Below are 25,027 nucleotides of genomic sequence, written 5' to 3' on the forward strand. Positions count from 1 at the left end.
AGGTGCCAAGTTTAGGAAACCTCAGGACAATTTTATATTCTGTCCCCCCATTCCACATTCCCCGCTCAGAGATTCTAATGAAAGGAGGGTGAGGATGGAAAGAGGTAGATATGTGCATTTTAAGACATCTTTCAGTGATTTGAACTCAACATATCCCAATCCTAATTGAACCACTGATTTAGATTTTGTGTAACTGAGAACACGACTGGCTGAGATGGCAACATACATATATTCATGCTGATAACGGTTAACATTTTGATTCATAAAGTCACCAAGCCCTTACACATTTATTATCACTAAAAGAGACCTGGAAAGCTGCCAATGCAGGCAACATCACTACCACTGTTCTACAGAAGAGGACACTGAGACTCACGGGAAAGATGACTGCCTAGAATTCCAAAGCTTACTGGCAAGAACTGAACCTCCTCCATCTTCTATTTCCAAATCTTATGCTCTTTTGGGACAGTGCTAACAACTTGGAAGTTAATGATAAAAGCTGACCTTAAACTCAAAATCTATGATTTAACATTGCTGAACTTATAATGCTGACCGTGGTATCATTCAATCTTAATTTTCTCTTTTACTTAAGGGATGACTTCCTTTTTCTTCCTTTTTTTCACTTTCTGTCATCCTCAAAGGAACACTACAAAAATGCCATGTACCAGCTGTACTGAGAAGGGCAAAAATCTTAAGATTGGATGAATGCCAGGAGGCAGTGATCAATAGCAGTCGTGTTTAGAATTTAGATGAGACTCATGTAAAGAGCAATTCAATGAGGCTGAAGCCCTATGACAATACACTTTCTAGTTTCCAACAAAAGCTGCACTAATATAAATGTATAAGCTTGAGAACGTGTATCATTTCTAACTAAAGGAAATGAAATGACTTTATGAAATAAAAATCAAATGTGTCTGTAGTGAGGGAGAAACAATTTACACAGCTGAAAATCAAGATGGGTAAATACCTAGTTTAAATTCTAACACTAATCATCTTATAGCCCAAAGACAGATAAGCAATATGACTCTTGATAAAGAATCTTTTGGATCATGTACCGTATATACCATTTCTGTGTATTCCAAGGTTCACATTTGATCTGGAATTGCAAAAGATTTACTCCCCCTAGTAAAGAAAAAATGAGGCTACATTAACAAGAGAGATTACATCCTCCTTAATGCTGTAAATTCTTACTGCTGGACCAGGTACATGACAGTAAGCACTGTCAAATTTATGTTTTTCTATAGATGGGGAAAGCAAGAGAGCAAATACTTAACTCTCACAAAATATGCACAGAGCGTATCCTACCTACTAAAAGAGAAACATGGTAATTGGCGTACAACCACTACCCTTCCCATTGGCTAATCAGGGTGATATGCAAATTAACTGCGAGCCAAGATGGCGGCCGGCAGCCAGGCAGCTTGAAACAAACATGAGGCTTGCTTGCTTCAGTGATGGAGGACTCCAACTGTTCCCCGCCTGCCTTGCTGGCCTCTGAGCCTGCAGTTTAAGAAACATTGTAACGAATATAGAAGCTAAACAAAACCCCAGAAACCAGCTTTCAGCCGGCTGGGATCTCAGAGCTGGAGTTGATACAGAGTTTCCATTATAGAACCGAAACAAACCAGATACCTGCTTTCAGGAGAGGAGGCCTAAGAGCTGGAGCCTCAGAGCTAAAGCTGGCCCAGAATAAAAAAAAGAAAGAAGAAAAAAAGGAGCAGTTGGGAGCTACAGTCCCAGCCTGAAAACAGCCCTCAGCCCCTCACCCAGACTGGCCAGGCACCCCAGTGGGGACCCCCACCCTCAAGGGTGTGTGACCAGCTGCAAACAGCCATCATCCCCTCACCCAGGCTGGCCAGGCACCCCAGTGGGGACCCCCACCCTCAAGGGTGTGTGACCAGCTGCAAACAGCCATCATCCCCTCATCCAGGCTGGCCAGCCACCCCAGTGGGGACCCCCACCCTGATCCAGGACACCCTTCAGGGCAAACCAGCCAGGCCCAACCCATGCACCAGGCCTCTATTCTATATAGTAAAAGGGTAATATGCCTCCCAGCACCGGGATCAGCGGAGCCTCGAGGCCTCCCGGCACCGGGATCAGCGTGACAGGGGGCAGCGCCCAAACCCCCTGATCGCCCTGTGGCTCTGTGTGTGACAGGGGGCGGGGCCACAACCTCCCTATCCGCCCTGCTCTGTTTGTGACAGGGGAAGGCGCCCCAACCCCCTGATCAGCCCTGCTCTGTGCCTGATAGGGGGGAGCTCCCCAACCCCCTGATCGCCCTGCGGCTCTGTGTGTGACAGGGTGTGGCGCCCCAACCCCCCCACCCCACGGGCCCTTCTCTGTGTGTGACGGGATAGAGCCATAACCTTCCCATCGGCCCTGCCCTGAGTGTGAGAGTGGTGGCGCCCCAACCCCCTGATCGGCCCTGCTCTGTGGGTGATAGAGGGTGGCACCCCAACCCCCCCCCAACGGGCCCTGCTCTGTGTGTGATGGGGTAGAGCCATAACCTCCCCATCGGCCCTGCCCTGAGTGTGACAGTGGCGGCGCCCCAACCCCCTGATCGGCCCTGCTCTGTGGGTGATAGAGGGCGGCCCAACCCCTGATCTGCCCTGCTCAGTGTGTTGCAGGGGGCAGTGCCCCAACTCCCCTATCAGCCCTACTCTGTGAGTGACAGGGGGGAGCTCCCCAACCCCCTGATTGACCCTGCTCTGTGCGTAACAGGGGGGAGCTCGCCAACCCCCTGATCGGCCCTGCTCTGTGTGAGACAGGGGGCAGCGCCCCAATCCCCTGATTGGCCCTGCTCTGTGCGTGATAGGGGGTGGCACCGCAACCTCCCCATTGACCCTGCCTTGAGTGTGACAGGGGGCGGTGCCCCAACCCCCCAATCAGCCCTACCTTGAGCGTGACTGAGGGTGGCATCGCAACCTCCCAATCCACCCTGCTCTGTGCATGACAGGGGGCGGCGCCCCAACTCCCCAATCGGCCCTGCTCTGAGTCCGACCAGGGGCTGCACCTAGGGATTAGGCCTGCCCTCTGCCACCCGGGAGCAGGCCTAAGCCAGCAGGTCGTTATCTCCTGAGGGGTCCCAGACTGCGAGAGGGCACAGGCCGGGCTGAGGGACGTGCCCCCCCCCGCCCCCCCGCCGAGTGCACACATTTTTGTGCACCGGGCCTCTAGTTTGAATAATAAGAGTCTATGGCAAGAACAAGGTAAACCCAATGAAAAAAGTCTACTTGTGGGAAGGAAATCCACTTCTTTATTAAATGATCCTTCAAGCTTTGTATTTTTCCCAATTTCTCTGGTCAGTTATTAACTTATTGAACATATATTTCAATTTATGAAGCTAAAATAGTTACATAAAAAAATATTCGTATTAATGTCCATTGCATCATCATTGTGTTCCTTATTCCTTATACAGTCCAATTTAATAGCTCTCAGGGTTCTCTCAAATGACAGGAACAATACAAAGCTACACAACAATCCAAGGTCATCAAACCACCTCAAATTCAGTATAGAAACTTAGAAATTCACTGATGTGGGGAGGTCTCTGACCAGCCCAATAATTACTGTGCCCCCTTTTAGAAAATATACTTTTTCTTTTTAATTTGCATGGGAATCAAAAGAACAATTATCTTCTCATTTGGGAGAAACCATTTTATAAGTTTTAGGAGGTAAAAATATCATACTTCTTGAGCAAGGGGGTTTAGAACAAAATGTGTATTGGAAAAATATACATTTTTCATTTTCTTTCATAGCTTTCATAAAACATGGATGACTCTAGGGACTAAGGCCCTAATACTCCTATAGTTACGAGAGTTATCCATAACGCACTATAGCAGTGGTTCTCAACCTGTGGGCCGCGACCACTTTGGCGGTCGAACGACCCTTTCACAGGGGTCGCCTAAGACGATCCTGCATATCAGATATTTACACTACGATTCATAACAGTAGCAACATTACAGTGATGAAGTAGCAACAAAACTAATTTTATGGTTGGGTCACAACATGAGGAACTGTATTTTAAAGGGCCAGAAGGTTGAGAACCATTGCACTATAGATTCCTGAATCCAGATTAAAACATCTAAGCTGAAAGTACATATAGATAAAATAAGCTTTGTAACTGAAGTATGACATTCAGAAAATGCACATGTAATAATCATACAGCTTGATGAATTTTTACAAACTGCATCCCTGTAGTAAAACTTTTTCAACTGTCAGATGACTACTATGTTTCTACTTATTACATAAAGTCATTCATCATATGGGATAATCTTAATGAAAATGATCTGAAAAGGATAAAACACTATGTGATGTTACAGAAAAAATACATCAACATAGTTCATAAACAACAAATTCTGGAGTTCTCATCAAGTAAAGAGACCTTTGAATCCCATGACATATATAAAAAATAAAGACTTAATAGGCAAAGGAAAACTATTTCCACACAAAACATTGCAGACACCTGCCTACATCTTTACCCAAAACAAGAAAATATAGCAAACAAGAATCATTTAATGTTGCTGATAACAATAACTGCAGTAATAAACAACAATTAGCTAAATAGAGCTTTATAGTTAAAAACATTTCATGTAATTCTTTAGAGGATAAAAAATAAGATGTAAGTTAGAAAAACAAGTTCTTCTCAATGATATTTCCAATACCATTGATTACCTCCAGTAACAAATTCTCGTAGCCACCACTAACTTTTCTTTTTAGAACACTGGCTGCAGTGCTCTTCAAGAGAAGTCTTCGTGGCTTGGTCACTCAGTAGCCCACACAGCCCTGCAGTGAGTAGAAGTTCATCTTCCAACAGGGCATACCTTACTCACAAAAAGTTACTTTACAGGAGTGGATACCATTAATACTTGAAAATTAAGAATTGGTTCTTAATCAGATAATACAGACATCATTAATTCAAACTTTATTTTTATGGATATTATCTTTAACATTAATGAGGTTTGTCCATGTCTGAATTAGTCATGATTTCTGAGACTTCTTCTGTCCTCTACTCTACAAGGAAAGGTTAATAAATGAAGACTAGCTAAAAAAGAAAAAAGAATCGGTTTTATTCTATCACTCAGCTCCAAAATCAGGAATGGCCTTCAGGAATTGGTACAAAACTGTATTTCCATTCTCCTTTTCCTATGTTCCATTTCTTTTCCCATGAACTTCGTTGGGGGACATAGCCTTCTCTTTCTCCCTATCCTCCCTGGTATCTATTGTCTTAGATATTTGACTGTTACACATATGGCTGGTCCTATTTATACACCATATGACAGTGATTTCCACCTCTTCTGGTAAAAAGTTTAACACAAAACTACTTACAAGATAACAGTAACATTTGGTAAATGTCATTTAAGAAAAGACAAGACTTATAAAGGTACTATATATTTAGCAATAAAAATTCCTATTTTAATAACCTTAATAGCCTTTACATACATTTAAAAATGGTAATCCTATATAATAAAAGCCTAATATGCAAATCAACCGAACTGCGGAATGACCAGTGGAACAACTGGTCGATATGACGTGCACTGACCACCAGGGGGCAGATGTTCAATGCAGGAAGGAGCTGCCCCCAGCCCGCAGGCCCCAGGCTAGCCAAGGCAGGTGCCAGTGGGGGTCCCCCGATCGCCCCGCCAGTTGCCTCAGAAGGAGGTGAATGGCAGCAGCGGCGGGGGGTGGGGCTGGCCAGTGAGCAGGTGGCAGCTGTGGGGGAGAGGGGGAGCTGGCCAGTGAGTGGGCCAGCGCCGCCCCTGACTGCCCTGCCAGTAGCCTCCCAAAGGCAGCAGCGGCAGCAGGGGGCAGTGCCGGTGAGCGGGCAGCACCAGGCTGGCCAAGGTGGGTGCCAGCGGGGCCCCCCCCGGCCGCTCCACAGACCGGCCCTGGTTGCCGGCCAGGCCTAGGGACCCTACCCATGCATGAATTTCATGCATCGAGCCTCTAGTATATATATGTGTATATTTGATATAATTTATTCCTGTTATAGCCAATGTTGTGTGCTTATGACAACTTGAAAAAATCTCTAGTATATCATGTAAGACCCATACAGATTCTTGTACCACAATTTGAGAATCATTAAAATCAAGTTTTATGGTGATTTTCTAGACATGTATCTATATCTAAGTATAAATGAAAGGATTCTGAGTTGTAAAGCAAAAATCTCAGGACAGGAAAAAAAATGCACTCCCTACCCCACCACCCCCAGTGTATTTGAGATTTTTATATACTGTGTCAGAAATCATGATGGTATAATCTTCCAAAAGCCAACAACAGCTTTAACAACCAAACAAAGTTATCTTGCTGTGCAGACCATTAGTGAAGAGCAATACATATAAAAATATGGGTCAGTGATTTTAAGATCAGTCTCCTCAATCATGATGGTCATACACAAACACAGATGCTCATGTAGTTTCTATAAAGTAGAGTATTATCCAATAAAATACACACATTCAACCACATAATTATCAACTGACCCCAATGGTTCAAATAAAGTTTATTTGATCTGTCTATAAACCACAAACTGAAGCATATAAATGTCCAATTACCTCTAATTTGAGGTAAGCAGAATAAACCACAATTGACTATAAAGGGCATTACAGGAATTGATTTATTCTGCTTTGGTCCAATCTGAACTCAGAGTATTAAAATGTATTGGAATGGACGTGAGTGACCATTCAACTGAACAGAGTCCATCGGAATATTTAATATTATAAAAATTACTGTCTATAACATACACAAAGCGATTTATGTGTGTGTATACATACATATATACATACATGTATATGTACATATACACACATATGAGAGAACATGAGCACATAAACACTTCTTTTTGACATCTTATTCAAATGTGTTTTGAATCAATTTTTCCCTAATTTTATATGGATAGAACATTTTACTTTGCAAGTTTTATAAAAGAAACATCATTTTTTACAAAGTATTAGAAGAAACATCCCCTGAAATAGTCATTAAAATTCTGTCTCTAATTAATCTGTATTGCATTGCCAGTTTAAAAGCAACAAGTCTGACTTGTTTTCTGAAAAATTTCTTCTTGTTCTGGGTGAATGGCTTGCACAGGACAAGTTTAAGATCACTCTTAACCTTAACACCCACTGCAGCCTTCTGTGGTCATGAGTCAGAAGGTAGATACAGATCTGCATCCCAGTTTTCTCATGGTCTAACCACATTTGAAAAGGTTGCAATTATTCAGGCAACATACGTTTAATGCTATTAAATTCAATATTCAGCATGATACTGCCAACATATAAGTTTTCAATATCCCCTGTTTTGGTCAGTCAACAAATATTTATGAGCAAGGTACTAGATGACAAAGTGAAGTCCCCACTTCTATGGGGGTTAAATTCCAAAGCTAAGAAGCAAGGTAAAACTCAATGTGATAAAACTACTACATTTTCCTTTCTATCACCCATAAAGTACGATCCACATAGTTTTGTATAATCACCTACAGTAAAGTCTGAGGACCACTAAGTTAGATAAAAAGAGGGAAGAAAAGGAAAACCATTATGTACATATTAGGACATTTCAACGTTTAAGATTAATTTGTTAACTTCTTAGCAAATAGGATATGGGGTCAAGTATTCTAAAAGCATCCCGATTATCTATAGCAGCGGTTCTCAACCTGTGGGTTGCGACCCCTTTGGCGATCGAACGACCCTTTCACAGGGGTCGCCTAAGACCATCCGGCATATCAGATATTTACATTACGATTCATAACAGTAGCAACATTACAGTTATGAAGTAGCAACGAAAATAATTTTATGGTTGGGTCACAACATGAGGAACTGTATTTTAAAGGGCCAGAAGGTTGAGAACCACTGACCTACAGAGTTTAATACATTCTATTTTAATATCAGGGATATATAACCTTAATATAAGTTAATGGATCTGTCTGAAATTGTGATGAACAAATAAGATGGGGTTGGAGAGGAGCAACAGCTTTTGAGAGCACTGGGTGTGTTGGGTACACCCAGTTTAGCAGAAATTTAAATGCACATGATACAACTCCCATTGTATTCTAAGGACCCTGTAATTGACATAGCATTGACATGTAAATGTTTATTTTAAGAATAAATATAACTGTATTTCATTGATTCTTTCAATAAACATTGATAAGCACTTACTATGTACCAGCTATGAAAAAACTCCATTGCTGCTCTCAAGGAGTTTAACAATGAGAGAGAGAATCACTAAGTACTATAGGAAAATAATGTACAAAAAATATAGTGGAATAGAAAGAAAAAAATGTCTACATCTGCCTGAAGGCTGTAGGAAAGGCTTAAAAAAGAAACAGTGCTAGCCCTAGCTGGTTTGGCTCAGTGGAAAGAGTGTCAGCCTGCAGACTGAGGGGTCCTGGGTTCGATTCTGGTCAAGGGCACATGCCTGGGTTGTGGGCTCCATCCCCCATGGGGGGTGTGCAGAAGGCAGCCAATCAATGATTCTCTCTCATCATTGATGTTTCTATCTTAATCTCTCCTTCCTCTCTGAAATCAATAAAAATATATTAAAGAGAAACAGTGCTAGGAGAAAGAAGCAGTGGAGAAGAATCTTAGGCAGAGGAACACTCCTGCAAAAGTAAAGAAGTAAAGGAGAATACGGTATGTGGTATGTTTAACGGGTCTCCGTGGACTGGAAATGGTATATTGTTTCATAATATTTCACTCATAAGAAAAAATTGATTCCTGGGATTCTGGTGAGGAAATTAACAATACTCTGTATCTACCAATGGTTATGCAACTAAATGTTCTGTTTCTTAAAGTATCTATTACAAAATAGAAGTAATTGTAGATGAGGAGAACAATTTCATGAGAAAAGTGTTTACCTGCAATTTCTGCTTTAACTTTTAAGATTCACAAATGGGCATAGTCTTGACTGCCTCGGAAATGAGGGGACAGTATGGTCTGATGTTTAAGTGTCAAGTCTTTAGAGTGCTGTAAAGTAGATTCAAGTCTGGGCTCTGCCATAAATTAGCTATGCAATCTGGGAAAGTTGCATAAGCTTCCTAAGCCTCAATTTCCCTATCTAAAATAATGAAAATAATACACGTTACCTCTCAGTGCTGTTTGTGAGTATTAAAGCAATGATACAGGCAAAGCCTAAATTTAATCACAGTATTTGCAACATAGTAAGCAGTCGATGAATGAAATTACTACTATGATTTACATTAGCTGTGGAAATCATACCCCAAACTAATGTTGCTATTACAATTTCTATTCTAGACACACACAAAAAGATATTCTTCACAAAATCTTTTGCTATTTTAACCTTGATGCTATTGAAACTTTCAATATTACTTGGGTTACAGTTTTCAGTATGTGTTGAGGACTGACTGGGAACAGTATTAATAATTTTTTTTGTTATTTTTATATGTGACACCTTGAATAAAATAAATCTAATAAAACGAAGCCACACTGAGTGTTCTTTGGCATTTTCTATATTGTTATACGGGGGGGGGCTGAAAGTAGAATGAAAAATCACCAAAGACCTGGGGGCTAGCCCAGTTTTGCTGTTACTGAACTGTAAGACCTTGGAAGAGTCATCTATTTATCAAAGAGTCTTCATTTCCTCGCATACTGAAACATTATTTGGAATGTAAGAGTGTTCTCTTGAAGAGTATGTACTCCAGAGTCACAGTTTAATGAGCACAGAGTTTCAGTCCAGGATAATGAGAAGCTTCTGGAAATGGTTGGTAGTTGTTGTGCAACAATGTGACTATAATTAATGCCAATTAAATATACTTTGAGATGGTTAAAATAGTAAATTTTATGCTATGTATTTTTTACCCAATAAAAATATTTAAAAAATGTAAGTCTGTATTCTGTATCTCTCCCTTTCTTTCCTTTTTTCTTTCTTTCTTCCTCTTACATCATTTTAGAAAAATCTTTATTAGAGCCAGGGAACAAATATAAATTCAGAATTTATTTTTTTGGAATCTAATTTTTGTAGTAAACTCTGTATTGTGGGACATTACACCTAGGAATATTACTTCCTTGGTTCAAAATTTCCAACCAGAGCTAGCTATTCAAAACCTCTCAAATATAGCAGGCTAACATCCAACTGCTTTACATTTACATACCCAACAATGGGAGGATAATTTCTGTAAAGAATGTTGGACAACTGAAATGATTTTATGCTCTTATTTCCATCAGGTTCTGTATCTCTTTAAGCAATTCATTCACCCACTCATTCATTCATTCATTCATTCATTCAAATATTTATTTATTAAGTGCTTATTATGAAGCAAGCATTGGGACAAGGACACAAGGAGAACACGACATAGAGCTGAGTGGGAAAGACAGATACTATCCAAATAAGTGCTGTAAACTATCAGAAGCTTTAACAGGAGACTGGAATAGTAGTAATAAAAGCAGGAGTCCACTGTGTCTGAGAGGGTCAGAAAAACAAAGGGAGAATTCAATAAGCTGAATCTTAAAGGCACAGTATGTATGCACATGAAGATGATATCATGAGCAGCGTTATCCCTTTAAATCTTCATGACTAGAGAAGGCCAATTCTCTGAAAAGGCAACACTGAAAGTACCTCTTAAATAATCCAAGATGGTTAAAAATTCAAATTTCATAATCCCCTTCTTCTTCATAAAGGGGGGGAGGGAGGAGGAGAGAAAGAAAGAAACCACTACAATAATCCTCAAGCAAAACAAACAAACAATAGAATCACCAAAAAATAAAGTACTGTTGATTAAAAAAAAAAAAAGAATCTAAAGGAATTCTGGTGTGTGCATAAAAATATTCTTTTCAATTGATTCTGATATTGTCACCTACCTCTGCCCTCATCCTGAGAATCCCTAGGCAGAAAAGAAAAGGCACTGCCATGAAGAAGTAGGAATGCTAGTTCTCAATGTACTGTGACCGCAATAGGAACAGTAAAAAAAAAAAAAAAGGTGGGAACTGTGGCAATGTCACTGCTGAAGGATCCCAATGCCTGGAGCATGTTGCGACATAAGGTTCCATTGGCAGAAGAAACTCCCAGGCCCTAGAACTTCTACAGCCTCCAGAGACCCCAGCCCCTTGGACTAGAAGGAGAGATGGGCAGCACTCCTCCCTCTCATGAGATGACTTCTCACACTGACGGTGGTTACTTTACCTGAGAGCAATTTGTCAAAACAAAAGTAGGAGCAGGTGTGGAGCTAATTGGACACCCTGACTTTGAAAGAGGGTAGATGAAGACACAGAGACACAGAGACACACAGGGAGAAGAAGGCATGTGAAGCTAGAGGCAGAGATCTGAGGGCTGCATTTCCAGGCCAAGAAACACCAAGGATGACCGCAGTCACCAAAAGCCAGGAAAGCCAGGAAGGATTCCTCCCTGGAGCCTTCAGGGGAAGCATGGCGTCGGCGATGACACCTGGATTGTGGACTGCTAGCCACCACAACTGTGAGAGGATACATTCTTGTTACTGTTTTTAAAAACAATAACAACAACAACACTAAACCTACTTGTGTTTTCATTGCTAAAAAGCCATCATCTAAAAGGAAAGGAAGAACAGCATAATGGGTCTTATTTTAGTACTAAAACAAAGTACTTAAGCAGTTTGCTTAGAGAACCAAATGGCTCATTTAGAGCACCGTTAAATATATCAGAGTCACTAAAATAAAAATCCAATAAAAACCAGACAGGAAGAAATCAAGTTAAAATGTACAACTATAAAACTTCAACATTTTAACCCTTTTCGGTCCAACATGGAGGCTGACTCGACAGACCAGGCGCTAGGAGCAGGTCCAACATCGAGGCTGAGGTCGACACTGCAAACCAGTTCAACATTCAATCCCATCAATTAATTTGGACCAGACTGTTTGAATTCCAAAAATAAAATTGGACCACAAAGGGTTAATGTATGACATAATCTTAGTTATCTTAATATCATTTTCCCACACCTAAAAAAATAAGAATCATAAGCATCATCTGGAATATATTCAAAGTAATGCTTAATTTTCTAGTGTTAAAGTGCCTCTAAGCTGTTTCCTACTCTGCTCCTTTATACTTAACGTTCAGTTTTATCAGCCTTATATTCTACTTTCTTTTCAAAAACAGCATAGCACTAAGATATTTCTTGGATGTATTTCCTCAAGTTTCAGCACTGTTGCTCCTTTCTTTACATTTCTGCAAAGTCCTTCCAGGCACCAGAGGCTGGTATAGGCCTTTGTGAGCATCAAAGTAACATGAGGAAATCTGGCTGAATAATGAAGTGAAGCTATAAGTCCAGGATTATGTAACATCCCAAAATCCAAAAAGCAATGTGGTCTATTGATCTCTGCTAAAAGTACTTTTTTCAGATTTCACTTTAAAATGTCTAAGTTACAAGAACACACAACATCTTGTCAGTTAAGTAAAAGTCCATTGAGCAGTTCAAATATTTCTCGGCTTGTTTTGATACCCAAAAGACCGCTATCTCCTAAATCACTACATGTTGGGTATCCAGAAAACCTTAAGATTTTTCAACTTCATGTCTCTCTCCTACTCCTAACAAGGCATACAACATATTCTAGTCAGATCTTAGATCTGTCTTTTAACAAAAAGTTGCATCTGATTCCTGTGAGGTGTGTTCCAACTTTATTTTAGTGTACTCAGACTTTAAAGCAATTTTCTTAGGAATATTTTCTATGTAAGGAAAGAGATAACTACCAACCATCATTTATAAAATTTCTTGGAAATATAGATAATTACATTAACTTTTATTCAAACACTTTTTCCAATTAAAAAATATTCTGTATCATATGCTCTTCTTAATGAACACACTTGCTGACAGAAGCACAAAACAGGCAGAAAGAAAGCTATGTGTGTCCCTTTCTCACACTTTCAGTTTCTATATACTAATTTCTTAAAATATCTATAAAAAGGTAATACTACAGCACCATTTGGAATAGTTGTAGGTTCAGTGCTCTAGAATGAAGCTGACCAAAGGCCTCAGAAGGCACAGCATCAAACACAAAATGATTATGTTTAAACATATTAAAGGGAGGAAAAAGTTTACTCTAAAACTACCATATTCATTGAACACACACACACATAAACAGGAAACCTGATCATTCACATCATATATTCTTAGAGATGACAGAACTGTGGGCCATCACCGCTTTACAGAGTCCCTCCAAATGACACCTTCTGGGTCTGTTTCCAAAGGGGCACCTGAAAAGCCATGAAGGCCTTCATCCCATGTCACTTTCATTTGCAAAGAAGCTCAGTGTAAAGAGCTAATTCTGGGATCCGTCAATAGGCCTGAATCTGTCAACAGGCTGCAGTCCTTAGTGTCTCAGGGAACACCTGAGTCTTGGCTACGACCCAGGCACTCATCCCTTTGTGAACATCCCTCTTTCTGAGGGCTGCCACCTCTGAGCACTCAGACAAGGCTGCGAACTGGAGGCAGCTCGACCACTCAGAGCGATGCTAAAGCACAGCCTTTGTCACCGAAAGCTCCCGACTGAGCAGCAAAGCCAGTCAGCTGCAGAGCCTCTTACTGTCCCCAGCATGGTCCTTGGTGGCTACACAGAAGGAAATGAGGTGTCCTTTTGACAATAAATTCCTCCTCCTTCCTTAAACTTCAGAAAACAAACAAACATGACAAATATGGGAGGGGGTGAAGTGTAAAGGGATGGCCTTGGCTGGGGGAGTTCATGTTAGGTATCTGCCGCAAAGGAAAAAGCAAACTCTGCTAGCCTTTTCACTTTCTGTCTGTATATTTCCCAGCTGGCACAGTATCAAAACCAAATACATTCGAATTTATGAGGAAACAAACGAAGAAGCAGAAGAGGCCAGCTCAAGGGAAAGAGCAATTTCTTACAGCTTAAACACTATGAAAAATCAAGTACACAGTATCAACAATTATAACAATAAAGCACATTTAGTAACATACACAAATATGCATGAATTCACACAAAGGAAAGAGAGTAACAGGGATTTCTTCTGGTCTAGAGTTTAACTTTCATTTTACAATTTTATATGCAGAAATGAGAGCTTCTTAGTGAAATGAATAGGTATGTTCTTATGTGAACATGCAATATTCATAAATATCAAATGCTTTCATTAGATTTAAGATTCCCTTCTTAAATTTAAATTTTCCCACTATAGCCCTAAGATCTAATTTCCATGCCATGACAGTTCATGTCTGCATTTTAAGCTTGCGCAGAATCCACCACCTGATTTAGCAGTCAGGCTGCACACGCTGTAGCTTCGTTCTCGGGCACCTTTGAAGACAGAGTGATATTTAACATGGAATATAAGCGGGCTTTTCATCTCCCACCGTGCAGTAATTGTTTCCCACTTCAGAACTATAACATGAGCCATCATCTCTGACTTGCTCTCTAAATGCAATGGCCAGCATGAAAAAAAATGACAAAGGACATTATGGTCTTACTCAAGGGAGTCAGATCTATGCTGACTGCCAAGGAGAAATCATGGCCAGTCAGGCACAGCACAAAGGGAGCATGAGAAATGACATACGTTACTGGGCCTGCTTCTAGGAAATCATTTCTCCTAAATGTCCTCGGAATGCAGAAGCTGAGCCTTTCTCGGTGTCTAACACACCAGATAAAAATTACTGCTGCACATGACTGGCGTTTACTATTATACATATATACTTGCTGGAAATTGTTTACAGAATATACAGTGAAGGTGGGAGATACAGAGAAAGCTTTCCCCTATCAGGGGTGGGCAAACTTTTTGACTCAAGGGCCACAATGGGTTCTTAAACTGGACCAAAGGGCCGGAACAAAAGCATGGATGGAGTGTTTGTGTGAACTAATACATATTAACACTGCTGCTGGTGAAGGAGCAGAGGGGAGAGCAAGAGAACCCTCCACTCTTTCGGCTCCGCAGGCCGGATAGAACAGCCGAATGGGCAGGATCCGGCCCACCGGCCGTAGTTTGCCCACGGCTGCCCTAGATTCTAGGAGTTGAACTGAAGCAACCAATGCTTTCAGTTATTATCATATTGGGTTCATGTAAGCTGTTTAGCAAGCCTAAAGATGATATAGTTTAAAATCCTATCAGGCCTGGCCCACAGAGTCAACCATCTGCTATATTAAACAGGCGCAATATATAATGAAAAAAAAAAAAAAGGCTGTGAAGTAGCAGGGCAAAGGCCAATCAACAAATTATCTTGGGCATTTTCGTCCCACATCAGAGGAAACAAATTAATATGAGAAAGTGACACAGGCTACACAGACTCCAATCCAATTTGACTGTCATGATGTATAAATAAACATAAAAGGCAGATGGAAAAGAAGAGTATTTAAATTCCATTCAGTGTTACAAACACTTTCTCATGAAAATATAAACCCTTACCTTTGCTTGCCTCTTATTGGCCTCTCTTCTGGCTTCCCTTTCTTTCAATCTTTTCTCCTACAAGAAGAGGGGGAAAATGAGTGATATACTTCCAACTATTAGGTATAAATCAGACTGCACATTCATAACAGTTTTTATTAAATCAAATGATTACTGAATAAATATTTATGAGATTGGCATACATATTCGTAATCATTAAGTATGTGTCAAACAGAACTAGAATCAAATCCCATTTCTACCACTTACTATGCAATTTAGAGCATCTTATTTATATTCTCTAACTCTCATTTTCTCATCTAAACATGGAAACAGAAGCACATATTTCATAAAACTGTTATAAGAATTATATAAAATAACATACATAAGTATTCAGCACAATTAGGGATATATGACTGGTACACAATCAATGTTAGCTATTAGAATAAAAAGAAGGAAAAAATGCAATATTGCCTATTTCGCTTTTCCTTTATCTAAACAGAATTTATAAGGATATGAATCCTCATCTCTGGAGTTCTTAGAAAAGTGGTAATATTCCCCCAAACAAAAAACAATAAAAGATTGTTCTCATAAAGCATGTTATTTCATTGAATTGCCCTGTAATTTCCTCATTGGTTTTTCAATGATCATAAACTTGTCAGAAAATGCAACACTAACTTTTTTTAAATAAGAAAAAATAAATATACACAATATTAAAATCCATAGCAACAAACTGACCCATCTAAAGTTGAAAAGAATTTTGTTTTAAATAAAAATCTCTTTTCCTCTTCAAGAATAAAGTGTTAACATAATAAAGACTATTTTCAATCCGAAGTGCATAGCTAACAATTTATATATTTTTTAAAATTTTCTTTTCATGAAGTAATCTGAAACTGCAAGCATGATTCACTATTATATTAACAGCTGTTAACATGAGAATTAACAAGTTTTCCTAATCTGAATACATCATCATATCTGCTTTACTATTCATGGCTTTCTTCAGATTCAAAAGCCAATTCTAACACACACTCTGAACAGACCTGGGGTTGCTCTGCTGCTTACAGCATTGAGAAGGACAGACAATTGCTACTAACCACCTTATCAAGGTTTATAGACTCCTTTACGACAAAGTGAGAACATAAATGTTGAAAGTCTCAAAGAAGAGGGGAGTTCACAGAGCTTAGAGATTAACTTTCTATAGTTTCAGACTGCACAGCAGAAAATCTAAATTCTAAGCGAAACTAACAAGAATTCAAATTCAAACAGCAACAGTGAATGTGTCACACCCCTAATGCATAATGTTAAATTATGACTTTCTGTGATTATTATTCTTTCTCTACCCCAGTTTTGGAGAAAATGGGTGTTATTTTGACTTCCAAATAAAACATACAACTAAAAGGGTAGGTAAAACTTAAAACAATGTGCACTTATTTATACAGAGGAACATTCTAAAGATTACTTGAAAGTTCCAGGACCAAGGTTGGAGGAAAAGGAAAGATGAAGAAACAAAAACCCAGATTCTGACTTTCTCAAAGAGCTTACTTAGAAAGTGACAGAGACTGATCTCAAATCTGGATCTTTGTATGCCAAGTCTAGTGTTTTGTTCTAGAAATTCTAGTAAATATTAAAAAGTTGAGGTTTAAAAACTTTAACAGATGTGACTTTAATAACAAAAGAAAATAAGACCTAGAATTATTTGAACAAACAGCCAATTAATGCAATCCTATATAATAAAGAGGTGATATGCAAATTAACCCTCATGCCCTCACAAGATGGCTGCCTATGACCAGGCTGGCAGAAGAGTTAGTGAGGGACGACCAAACAACTGAACAAGAAGGCTGCATGGGGCGACCAGGCCAGCAGGGGGGGTAGTGAGGGACGACCAAACGACTGAACAAGCAGGCTGTGGGGGGAAGGGGTAGTTAACAGCGACCAGGCCAGCAAGATGGGGGGTGCAGTTGGGGACAACCAGGCGGGCAATTGGGAGCGATTAGGATGGCAGTGGGAGGCAGTTAGGCGTGACCAGGCAGGCAGGCAGGTGAGCGATTAGGAGCCAGCAGTACAGGATTGTGAGAGGGATGTCCGAGGGGTCCCGGATTAGAGAGGGTGCAGGCTGGGTTGAGGGGACTCCCCCTGCCCTCCGTGCATGAATTTTGTGTACTGGGCCTCTAGTAGTTATTATAATACTCTATCCCTGAACTGGTTCTTTAAAGAGCTTATGAGCATTGTTCTACCATTAAAGTAAAATCGTCTCAATCTTTCCTCAATTTATAGAAGAAAAAAAGGTAATGGATGGCAGTTTCTAAACATCTGCACCCAAATTTTCCATTAACATTGGTATCAATTACTGATTTTCTATAAACACTGACAAAAAAAAGGAAGTAGCAAAATACTAAAGAAAAGAATTAAAAACAATTGATCATAATTATGCTTAGTTTGAGAGATGGCTTTAGTTTGTGGATGCATGTATTTGTAATTTTATCTCTTCTCTTTCACATACACACAATTTTATTCTATCTTCTACCAAAAAAAAATAATAATAATTCTTATGTCTTAGGAGATAAAATTAAGCAGAGCAGTGTTCTATGTTCTTCTACAAAGACTACAATGACTTTCAAGCATTGCGCTGCTTAAACTAATTTTAAAACTATAGCAATAAAAAAACAACAAATAACTGGAAATAACAAGTTGTACTTTTATAAGAATACTAGGGGCCTAGTGCACGAATTCGTGCACCTTGAAAGAAACTATGGGCTGTGAGGCTGTGGTAGGCACTGGGGTGGGTCTCGGCCCATCCTCCACACCCTCACCTGGCCCCTCCCGCTGTGGCCTCTGGTTCCCTGCCTGCTGGCAGCCCCATTCCCACATGCTGACGGCACTGGCCCCGGCTCGCACCTGCTGACAGCACGGAGCGATTGGGGCTGGCACCAGCAGTAGGTGTGAGCGGGGCTGGCACCGTCAGCAGGTGTGCGCAGTGCTGCTGTCCTGATCACCCCTCAGGAGCAGGGGGAGGTGGAGAAGCCCTCAGGGGCGATCAGGGCCAGCAGCTGCCATTTGCATCCACTGATGGCGCCAAGTGATCAGGACTGGCACCGTGCACCAGCAGTGAGTGCGAGTGGGGCTGGCACTGGCCGCTGGTGCGAGCGGGGTCAGCGCCGATAGTGGGTGCGAGCAGCAGCTCCAGTGCTGGCAGCGGGTGCAAGCGGGGCCAGCACTGTCAGCAGGTGTGAATGCTGGGTGGGACTGCGGTGTACAGAAGCAAAGAATTTTCAGTAACCACCAGAGGCTCGCCACAATGACAGTGACTGGCGCCTCGCCTTGGTCTGGCTCCCCTGCTCACCTACTCAACCATCCTGCTATGGCCAACACCTGCCATGTTCTGCACATGCCCCCTGGTGGTCAGCACATGTTACAGCAACCGGTTGTTTGGTTGTTCCGGTTGTTATGCTGTTCATTCTGTGTGCATATTGGCCTTTTATTATATAGAATATCTGCCCATTAGCACACTATTACTACTGTTATTTTCTTACTAACAGTAATAGCTCTGAATTATTAAGTATCACCAGTGTGCTAGGCCTTTTACATATATTTTTAAATCTGTTAACAAAACTTTGAGCATCGGTCGGTGTGTTCAATGGTTAGAGCGCTGGCCCTGGCACCAAAGGGTCTCAGGTTCAATTTCTGGTCAAGAACACATACCTGGATTACAGATTCAATCTCCAGCCCTAGTCATGGTGCACGTGGGAGGCAACCAATCAATCTGTATCTCTCACATTGATGTGTCTCTCTAACACATATTCTTTCCTTCTTTCTCTGTCTCTGCCTCTCTCTCTCTCTACCACCCCTCCCTTCCACTCACTCTAAAAACAAATCAATGGAGCCTGGTCAATGTGGTTCGGTGATTGAGCATCAACCTATGAACCAGTAGGTCACAGTTCGATTCCTGGTCAGCACATGTTAGGGTTGCAGAGAGCCACATGTGGCTCACGAGCCGCAGTCTGCCGAGCCACAGTTCACTGACCACTGATCTAGCCAATTTAATCACAGCACACAAAAAATTATATTGACAATTTTTCACTACTACTAAACTCCATTGTTAATTATTATACTCAGTGAAGGATATTTCAAATTTCAGATTTCAATTGGCTATCAGAATTCAGATATGCATGAAAATGGGACAATTTTTTTTTTTTTTGACAGATCAGAGATATCCATGAAACTCAAGAGCAAGAAGAAAAAAAAACTTAATACTGGGCGAAACAAAATTAGAAAAATGTACATTATCTTTAAAAGCTATGTTAACACTCTGAAAAAAGGCAAGAGTAAAAAGTAGTCTTTAAACAGATAACAGAAAAGTAGAATTATGATAATCCAAAATTTGCAAAATGAATATTGGGAAGAAAGTATGATTTTTTCCCTATATTATGGCAGAAAAATTTATTTTCAAAAAGTATGCATATGAATTATAGCTGCTATACTGATAAAAGGTTGGAGTACAATTACTTGAGATGAAAATATAGTTGAACTTTTTTTGATTCAACTCCTACCCACCTTAATTTTATGTAGTTCAAATACTTGAAATCCTTCAGTTTTCTATTTCATTCTTGAGGACAGATTAGTACCAAAAACTATTTTATGCCACACAAAAAGAAGGCAACATTTTATCTTTAGTTCTGCCGTGCTTCAAATGATTAAGTATAAGAAGAGCATGAAATTCAATAATAAAATCAAAATTACACAGGACAGGAGAACAGAAAAATCACATTTCAAGGTACAAAATACTCCCTTTATAGATGTTATTGTACTTCTTTTGACGTCTCAAATACTATAGTCCTTACCTTCAAGAAAAGAAAGTGCCATGAAATATGACTTTCATCAGCAGTCAGGACTATCCTATCTAATAAAAGAGTAATATGCAAATTGGTTATCACTCCAACACACAAGATGGCCAACCCCATGCGGTCAAAGATGACCAGAGGGGAGGACAGTTGTGGGGGACCCAGGCCTGGAGGGGAGGGCAGTTGAGGAAAACCAGGCCTGCTGGGGAGGGCAGATGGGGGGGACCAGGCCTGCAGGGAAGGGCAGTTAGGGGCGACCAGGCCAGCAGGGGAGGACAGTTGGGGGCAACCAGGCCTGCAAGGGAGTAAAGTTAGGGGCAACCGGGCCAGCAGGGGAGGACAGTTAGGGGCAACCAGGTGTGCAAGGGAGGACAGTTAGGGACAACCAGGCCGGCGGGGAGGGCAGTTAGGGGCAATCGGGCCAGCAGGAGAGGGCAGTAGGCAGAAACCAGGCCTGCAAGGGAGTAAAGTTAGGGGCAACCGGGTCAGCAGGGGAGGACAGTTAGGGGCAATCGGGCCATCAGGGGAGGGCAGTTAAGGGCAACCGGGCTGGCAAGGGAGGGAAGTTAGGGGTGACTGGGCCAGCAGGAGAGGGCAGTAGGCAGAAACCAGGCCTGCAAGGAAGGACAGTTAGGGGCAACCAGATCGGCAGGGGAGGGCAGTTAGGGGCAATCGGGTTGGAAGGGGAGGGCAGTTACGGGCAACAGGCTGGCAAGGGAGGGCAGTTAAGGGTGATCAGGCCTGCAGGTGAGGGCCCTTAGGGGTAATCGAGCCAGCAGGAGAGCAGTTAGGCATCAATCAGGCTGGCAGGGGAGTGGTTAGAGGGTGATCAGGTTGGCAGGCAGAAGCAGTGAGGGGCAATCAGGCAGCCAGGCAGGTGAGTGGTTGGCAGCCAGCAGTCCTGGATTGTGAGAGAAATGTCCCAGATTGAAGAGGGTGTAGGCTGGGCTGAGGGACACACACACACACACACCCATGCACGAATTTTATGTACCGGGCCTCTAGTCCTATCTAATAATAGACAAACATGGTAATTGACCATACCTTCTCTATGCCTCCCATTGGCTAATCAAGCGATATACAAATTAACCACCAACAAAGATGGCGGCTAATTTGCATACTACAGGCAGGGCAGGACAGCACCATCCTGCCTGCCCTGCCGCCATCTGGGCCTGCTATCTGCGACCCGGGGCAGTGGGCATCCGTGTGCGACCCGACCCAGGGTGGCCGGGCGGGGCAGCAGAGATCGGCCGGCCTGCCCAGGCGTCCCGTGTGCGACCTGACCCAGGTGGCGCCCCAATTCCCGGATCAGCCCTGCCATGTACACAACCTGTGGCGGTGCCCCAACCCCTGGATCAGCCCTGCCATGTGCGCGACCCGGGGAGGCGGGGCAGGCACCGAGGTATCGGGCCTGCCATTTGCCACCCGGGGAGCGGGCCTAAGACAGCAGGTGGTTATCTCCCGAGGGGTCCCAGACTGTGAGAGGGCACAAGTGGGGCTGAGGGACACCCCCCACCCCCCACCCCCACCAGTGCACAAATTTTTGTGCACTGGGCCTCTAGTCAATATAATAAAGAGCCAGGGTTGTAACAACTGATTACGACTGAAGGCTCTACCAGACTGGAAGGCAACCCAGCACTGATCTGGGCCACTGCGGGCACCCTGACCCAGCACTGACTGCCTAGGGGGCTGCGGTACAGGCCTGGAGAGAGGCCTGCAGAGAGAGAAGGAGGGTCTGATCCGTAGCCTCTGTGGCAGCCGTTGATCAGAACTTGCCTCTCTTTCTCTCCTGACCTGGCCACCAGCCACGCCTCCATTTCTCTCCAGGCCCCACCTTTCTGATCAGGCTCCGTTGATAGGTCCAGAGACGCTGACTAGCATAAAAACTGACCAATCAGAACCAAATCTGGGTCAACGGTGATGAGCCAATTGCTGCCTAGGAAGCAGAGATTTTGACGCTGACTGGCATAGAAACTGACCAAGAGTGATACAGTGGTTCTCAACCTTCTGGCCCTTTAAATACAGTTCCTCATGTTGTGACCCAACCATAAAATTATTTTCGTTGCTACTTCATAACTGTAATGTTGCTACTGTTATGAATCGTAATGTAAATATCTGATACGCAGGATGGTCTTAGGTGACCCCTGTGAAAGGGTCATTCGACCGCCAAAGGGGTCGCGACCCACAGGTTGAGAACTGCTAGAATAAAAGAAGAACTACAAAGATTTTTTGGCTCTGAAGATACCTCCTCCCCTCAAAAAAAAAAAAAAAAATCCTCATAGCCCTGACCGGTTTGGCTCAGTGGATAGAGCGTTGGCCTGCAGACTCAAGGGTCCCAGGTTTGATTCCAGTCAAGGGCATGTGCCTTGGTTGTGGGCACATCCCCAGTGGGGGGTGTGCAGGAGGCAGCTAATTGATGTTTCTCTGTCATCTATGTTCCTAACTCTCTCTCCCTCTCCCTTCCTCTCTGTAAAAAATCAATAAAATATATTTTTTAAAAATCCTAATAAATCTAAAACCCTCCCAGGAATTTGGAACAAAACAAGGTTCTTTGATTTGTTACCTATTCATTTAAACATCATAAAAAAATTGGTCTTCCGTATACAAATCTGTTAACTATAATATGGATATAAAGACAAGTAGAAAAATTTACATGGAAACACTGATTCACTAATCAATTCTTTCAAATATTTGCTGGCAACTATGCACCAGGCTCCATCCCATGGCAGGCTCTGAGAATATAGAAATGGGCAAAACAAACTTAGTCTTTGTAGTCTATGACATCTTGTCAGACCCCTTAATTCCATCAGTACCAAACTCTACTCCTGCTCATTAACCCCAGTTTCAGTTATCAACCATCAATTTAACAACCACTGCCACCTCTCAAACACCATGTGCTGTTAAAAAAAAAAAAAAAGGTCTGTAGCCCTGGCTGGTACTTGTCGGTGGTTGCAGCGGTTCTCAACCTGTGGGTCATGACCCCTTTGGCGGCCGAACGACCCTTTCACAGGGTTCGCCTAAGACCATACACACACACACACGAAGCATTTAGTGCAGGGCCCAAGTAACTAACTGCTACCACCTGTTATTGTGAATGTTCTTTTTTAAAAAATATATTTGATTGATTTTTTACAGAGAAGAAGGGAGAGTGAGAGGGAGTTAGAAACATAGATGACAGAGAAACATCGATCAGCTGCCTCCTGCACACCCCCTACTGGGGATGTGCCTGCAACCAAGGTACATGCCCTTGACCAGAATTGAATGTGGGACCCTTCAGTTGGCAGGCCGACACTCTATCCACTGAGCCAAACCAGCTACGGCTGTTAATGTTCTTGTTATTACTATTCCTAAGATGCCTGATTACTGCTCCCCTCCTTCTTGACTACCATATAGATTATATTTAAGATACCGAGATTACATGCCAACTAAATTCTGTGTCAACAAAATACATTTTTTAAAAAGTCCCTTTACTTCTTTGCTAACGTTCTAGTATTTGTGCTACTAATAAATGGAATCCAAAGCAATGCTATGCCTTCTCTGGGAACAGTCCAGTCACATCTTGAGGCATGGCTGTGTTACCAAAATACACAATCCAAAGTGGATTGAGTACTCAAAGTAAATTTCAAGGGAATTAAAGAAAACTTCATAATGAATTGCTTCTCTCTACTCTCAGCTAGTATAGCAGATATTATCATCCTAAACACAAGTAATCTTTCATAACTAAGAATGATGACATACACCACAGAGCAAACTTTCACTCCACTAAATTAAAATCCTATCAGTAATGTGATCCATGACCCATCTTTCACAGTTCTAATTACCAAAAACACAATGTTTTCAAGTAAAAGCAGTGTGTTTTTGCCTTTATAATTTACTAATGACTTTATATGCAAAATTGTGCTATAATTTTACTTCTGATGAACAGTTTCAAGAAGTTCAACAGAGAAAATACTAAGAGGCCTAGTGAAGTACATTTACTTCTGAATTGCCAGGGGAAGCTAAAAACCAAATGGTCTCAGAAGAAAACAATGCTTAATGGCTACAATGAAATAAAACTGCTAACTAACACAAAGCAGTTGCAAAAGGGCACTCTGAAGTCCACCAGGTGTGTAGCTATGAGTTCCAGCAAACAGGCAGATAAGCTTCTACTCCCAGTGATGCTGTAATTTTTGTGTTGTTGTTTTGGGTTTTTGTTTTTGTTTGCTATAAACTAGTTAAAAATTCGTACTGCTCACTTTCTAAATCTTTAAGAGAAAGATATTTACTGGAATCACAATACAAATTACAGGGCTTTCAGAATTTGGTAGATGAAAATATGAGTCAAGAACAGATGTAATAGCATGGAGGAAAAGAGGTAGGAAAAAAAAGGGTAGCTGAATCCTGCATTAGAAAGACCAAGTACTCATTCAAAACTATGGTGAGAGGCTAATTTTGAAGAGCAGGAGCAAACAACTACTTTCAAACAGAATTACTAACACTAAATTCACTTACATATTAAATATCTTATCCTTTTAAACCAAAAAAGATAATCATGAAATATTTTGAACATCTAGTCAAAATACTGAAGGAATACTTCTAAGTTTATGAAAACTTCTACAATTGGCACAATAAATAAGAAAATAAAATAAAATTGACACATTTTTAAAAATGTAGTATGTTTCAAATATAGAATTATATTATAGATTTTCACACAGCTTTCTTTTCACATGTACAATTAGTTCAGGCACATTCCTTATTCACAATTTTGTGTCAAAAGTTTCTTTACATTTTCTGTCATCATGAAGTAAAGCTTATTCCTAGACTCTAAAGTTAGTATTTCAAGTATTCTTTAGGGACATACAATTCTTCTCCATATACATTCAAAAAAATAAATTAGAAGTGATAGCTTTAAGGGAAAT

The 25,027-nt window shown here is 41.4% G+C and overlaps 1 protein-coding gene across 1 annotated transcript in view; it reads right to left on the bottom strand.

Moving 5' to 3' along the window:
* DDX10 (DEAD-box helicase 10) overlaps nucleotides 1–25,027 on the bottom strand; it is a 252,096-nt gene that overhangs the window by 62,556 nt on the left and 164,513 nt on the right. Inside the window, exon 16 of the mRNA XM_081098779.1 lies at nucleotides 15,316–15,372. Coding sequence (XP_080954905.1) covers nucleotides 15,316–15,372 — 57 coding nt within the window. The remainder of the gene's footprint in view (nucleotides 1–15,315; nucleotides 15,373–25,027) is intronic.

Source organism: Myotis nattereri, assembly GCF_964212035.1.
Source record: "Myotis nattereri genome assembly, chromosome: 9".
In the NCBI taxonomy this organism is placed as follows: Eukaryota; Metazoa; Chordata; class Mammalia; order Chiroptera; family Vespertilionidae; genus Myotis; species Myotis nattereri.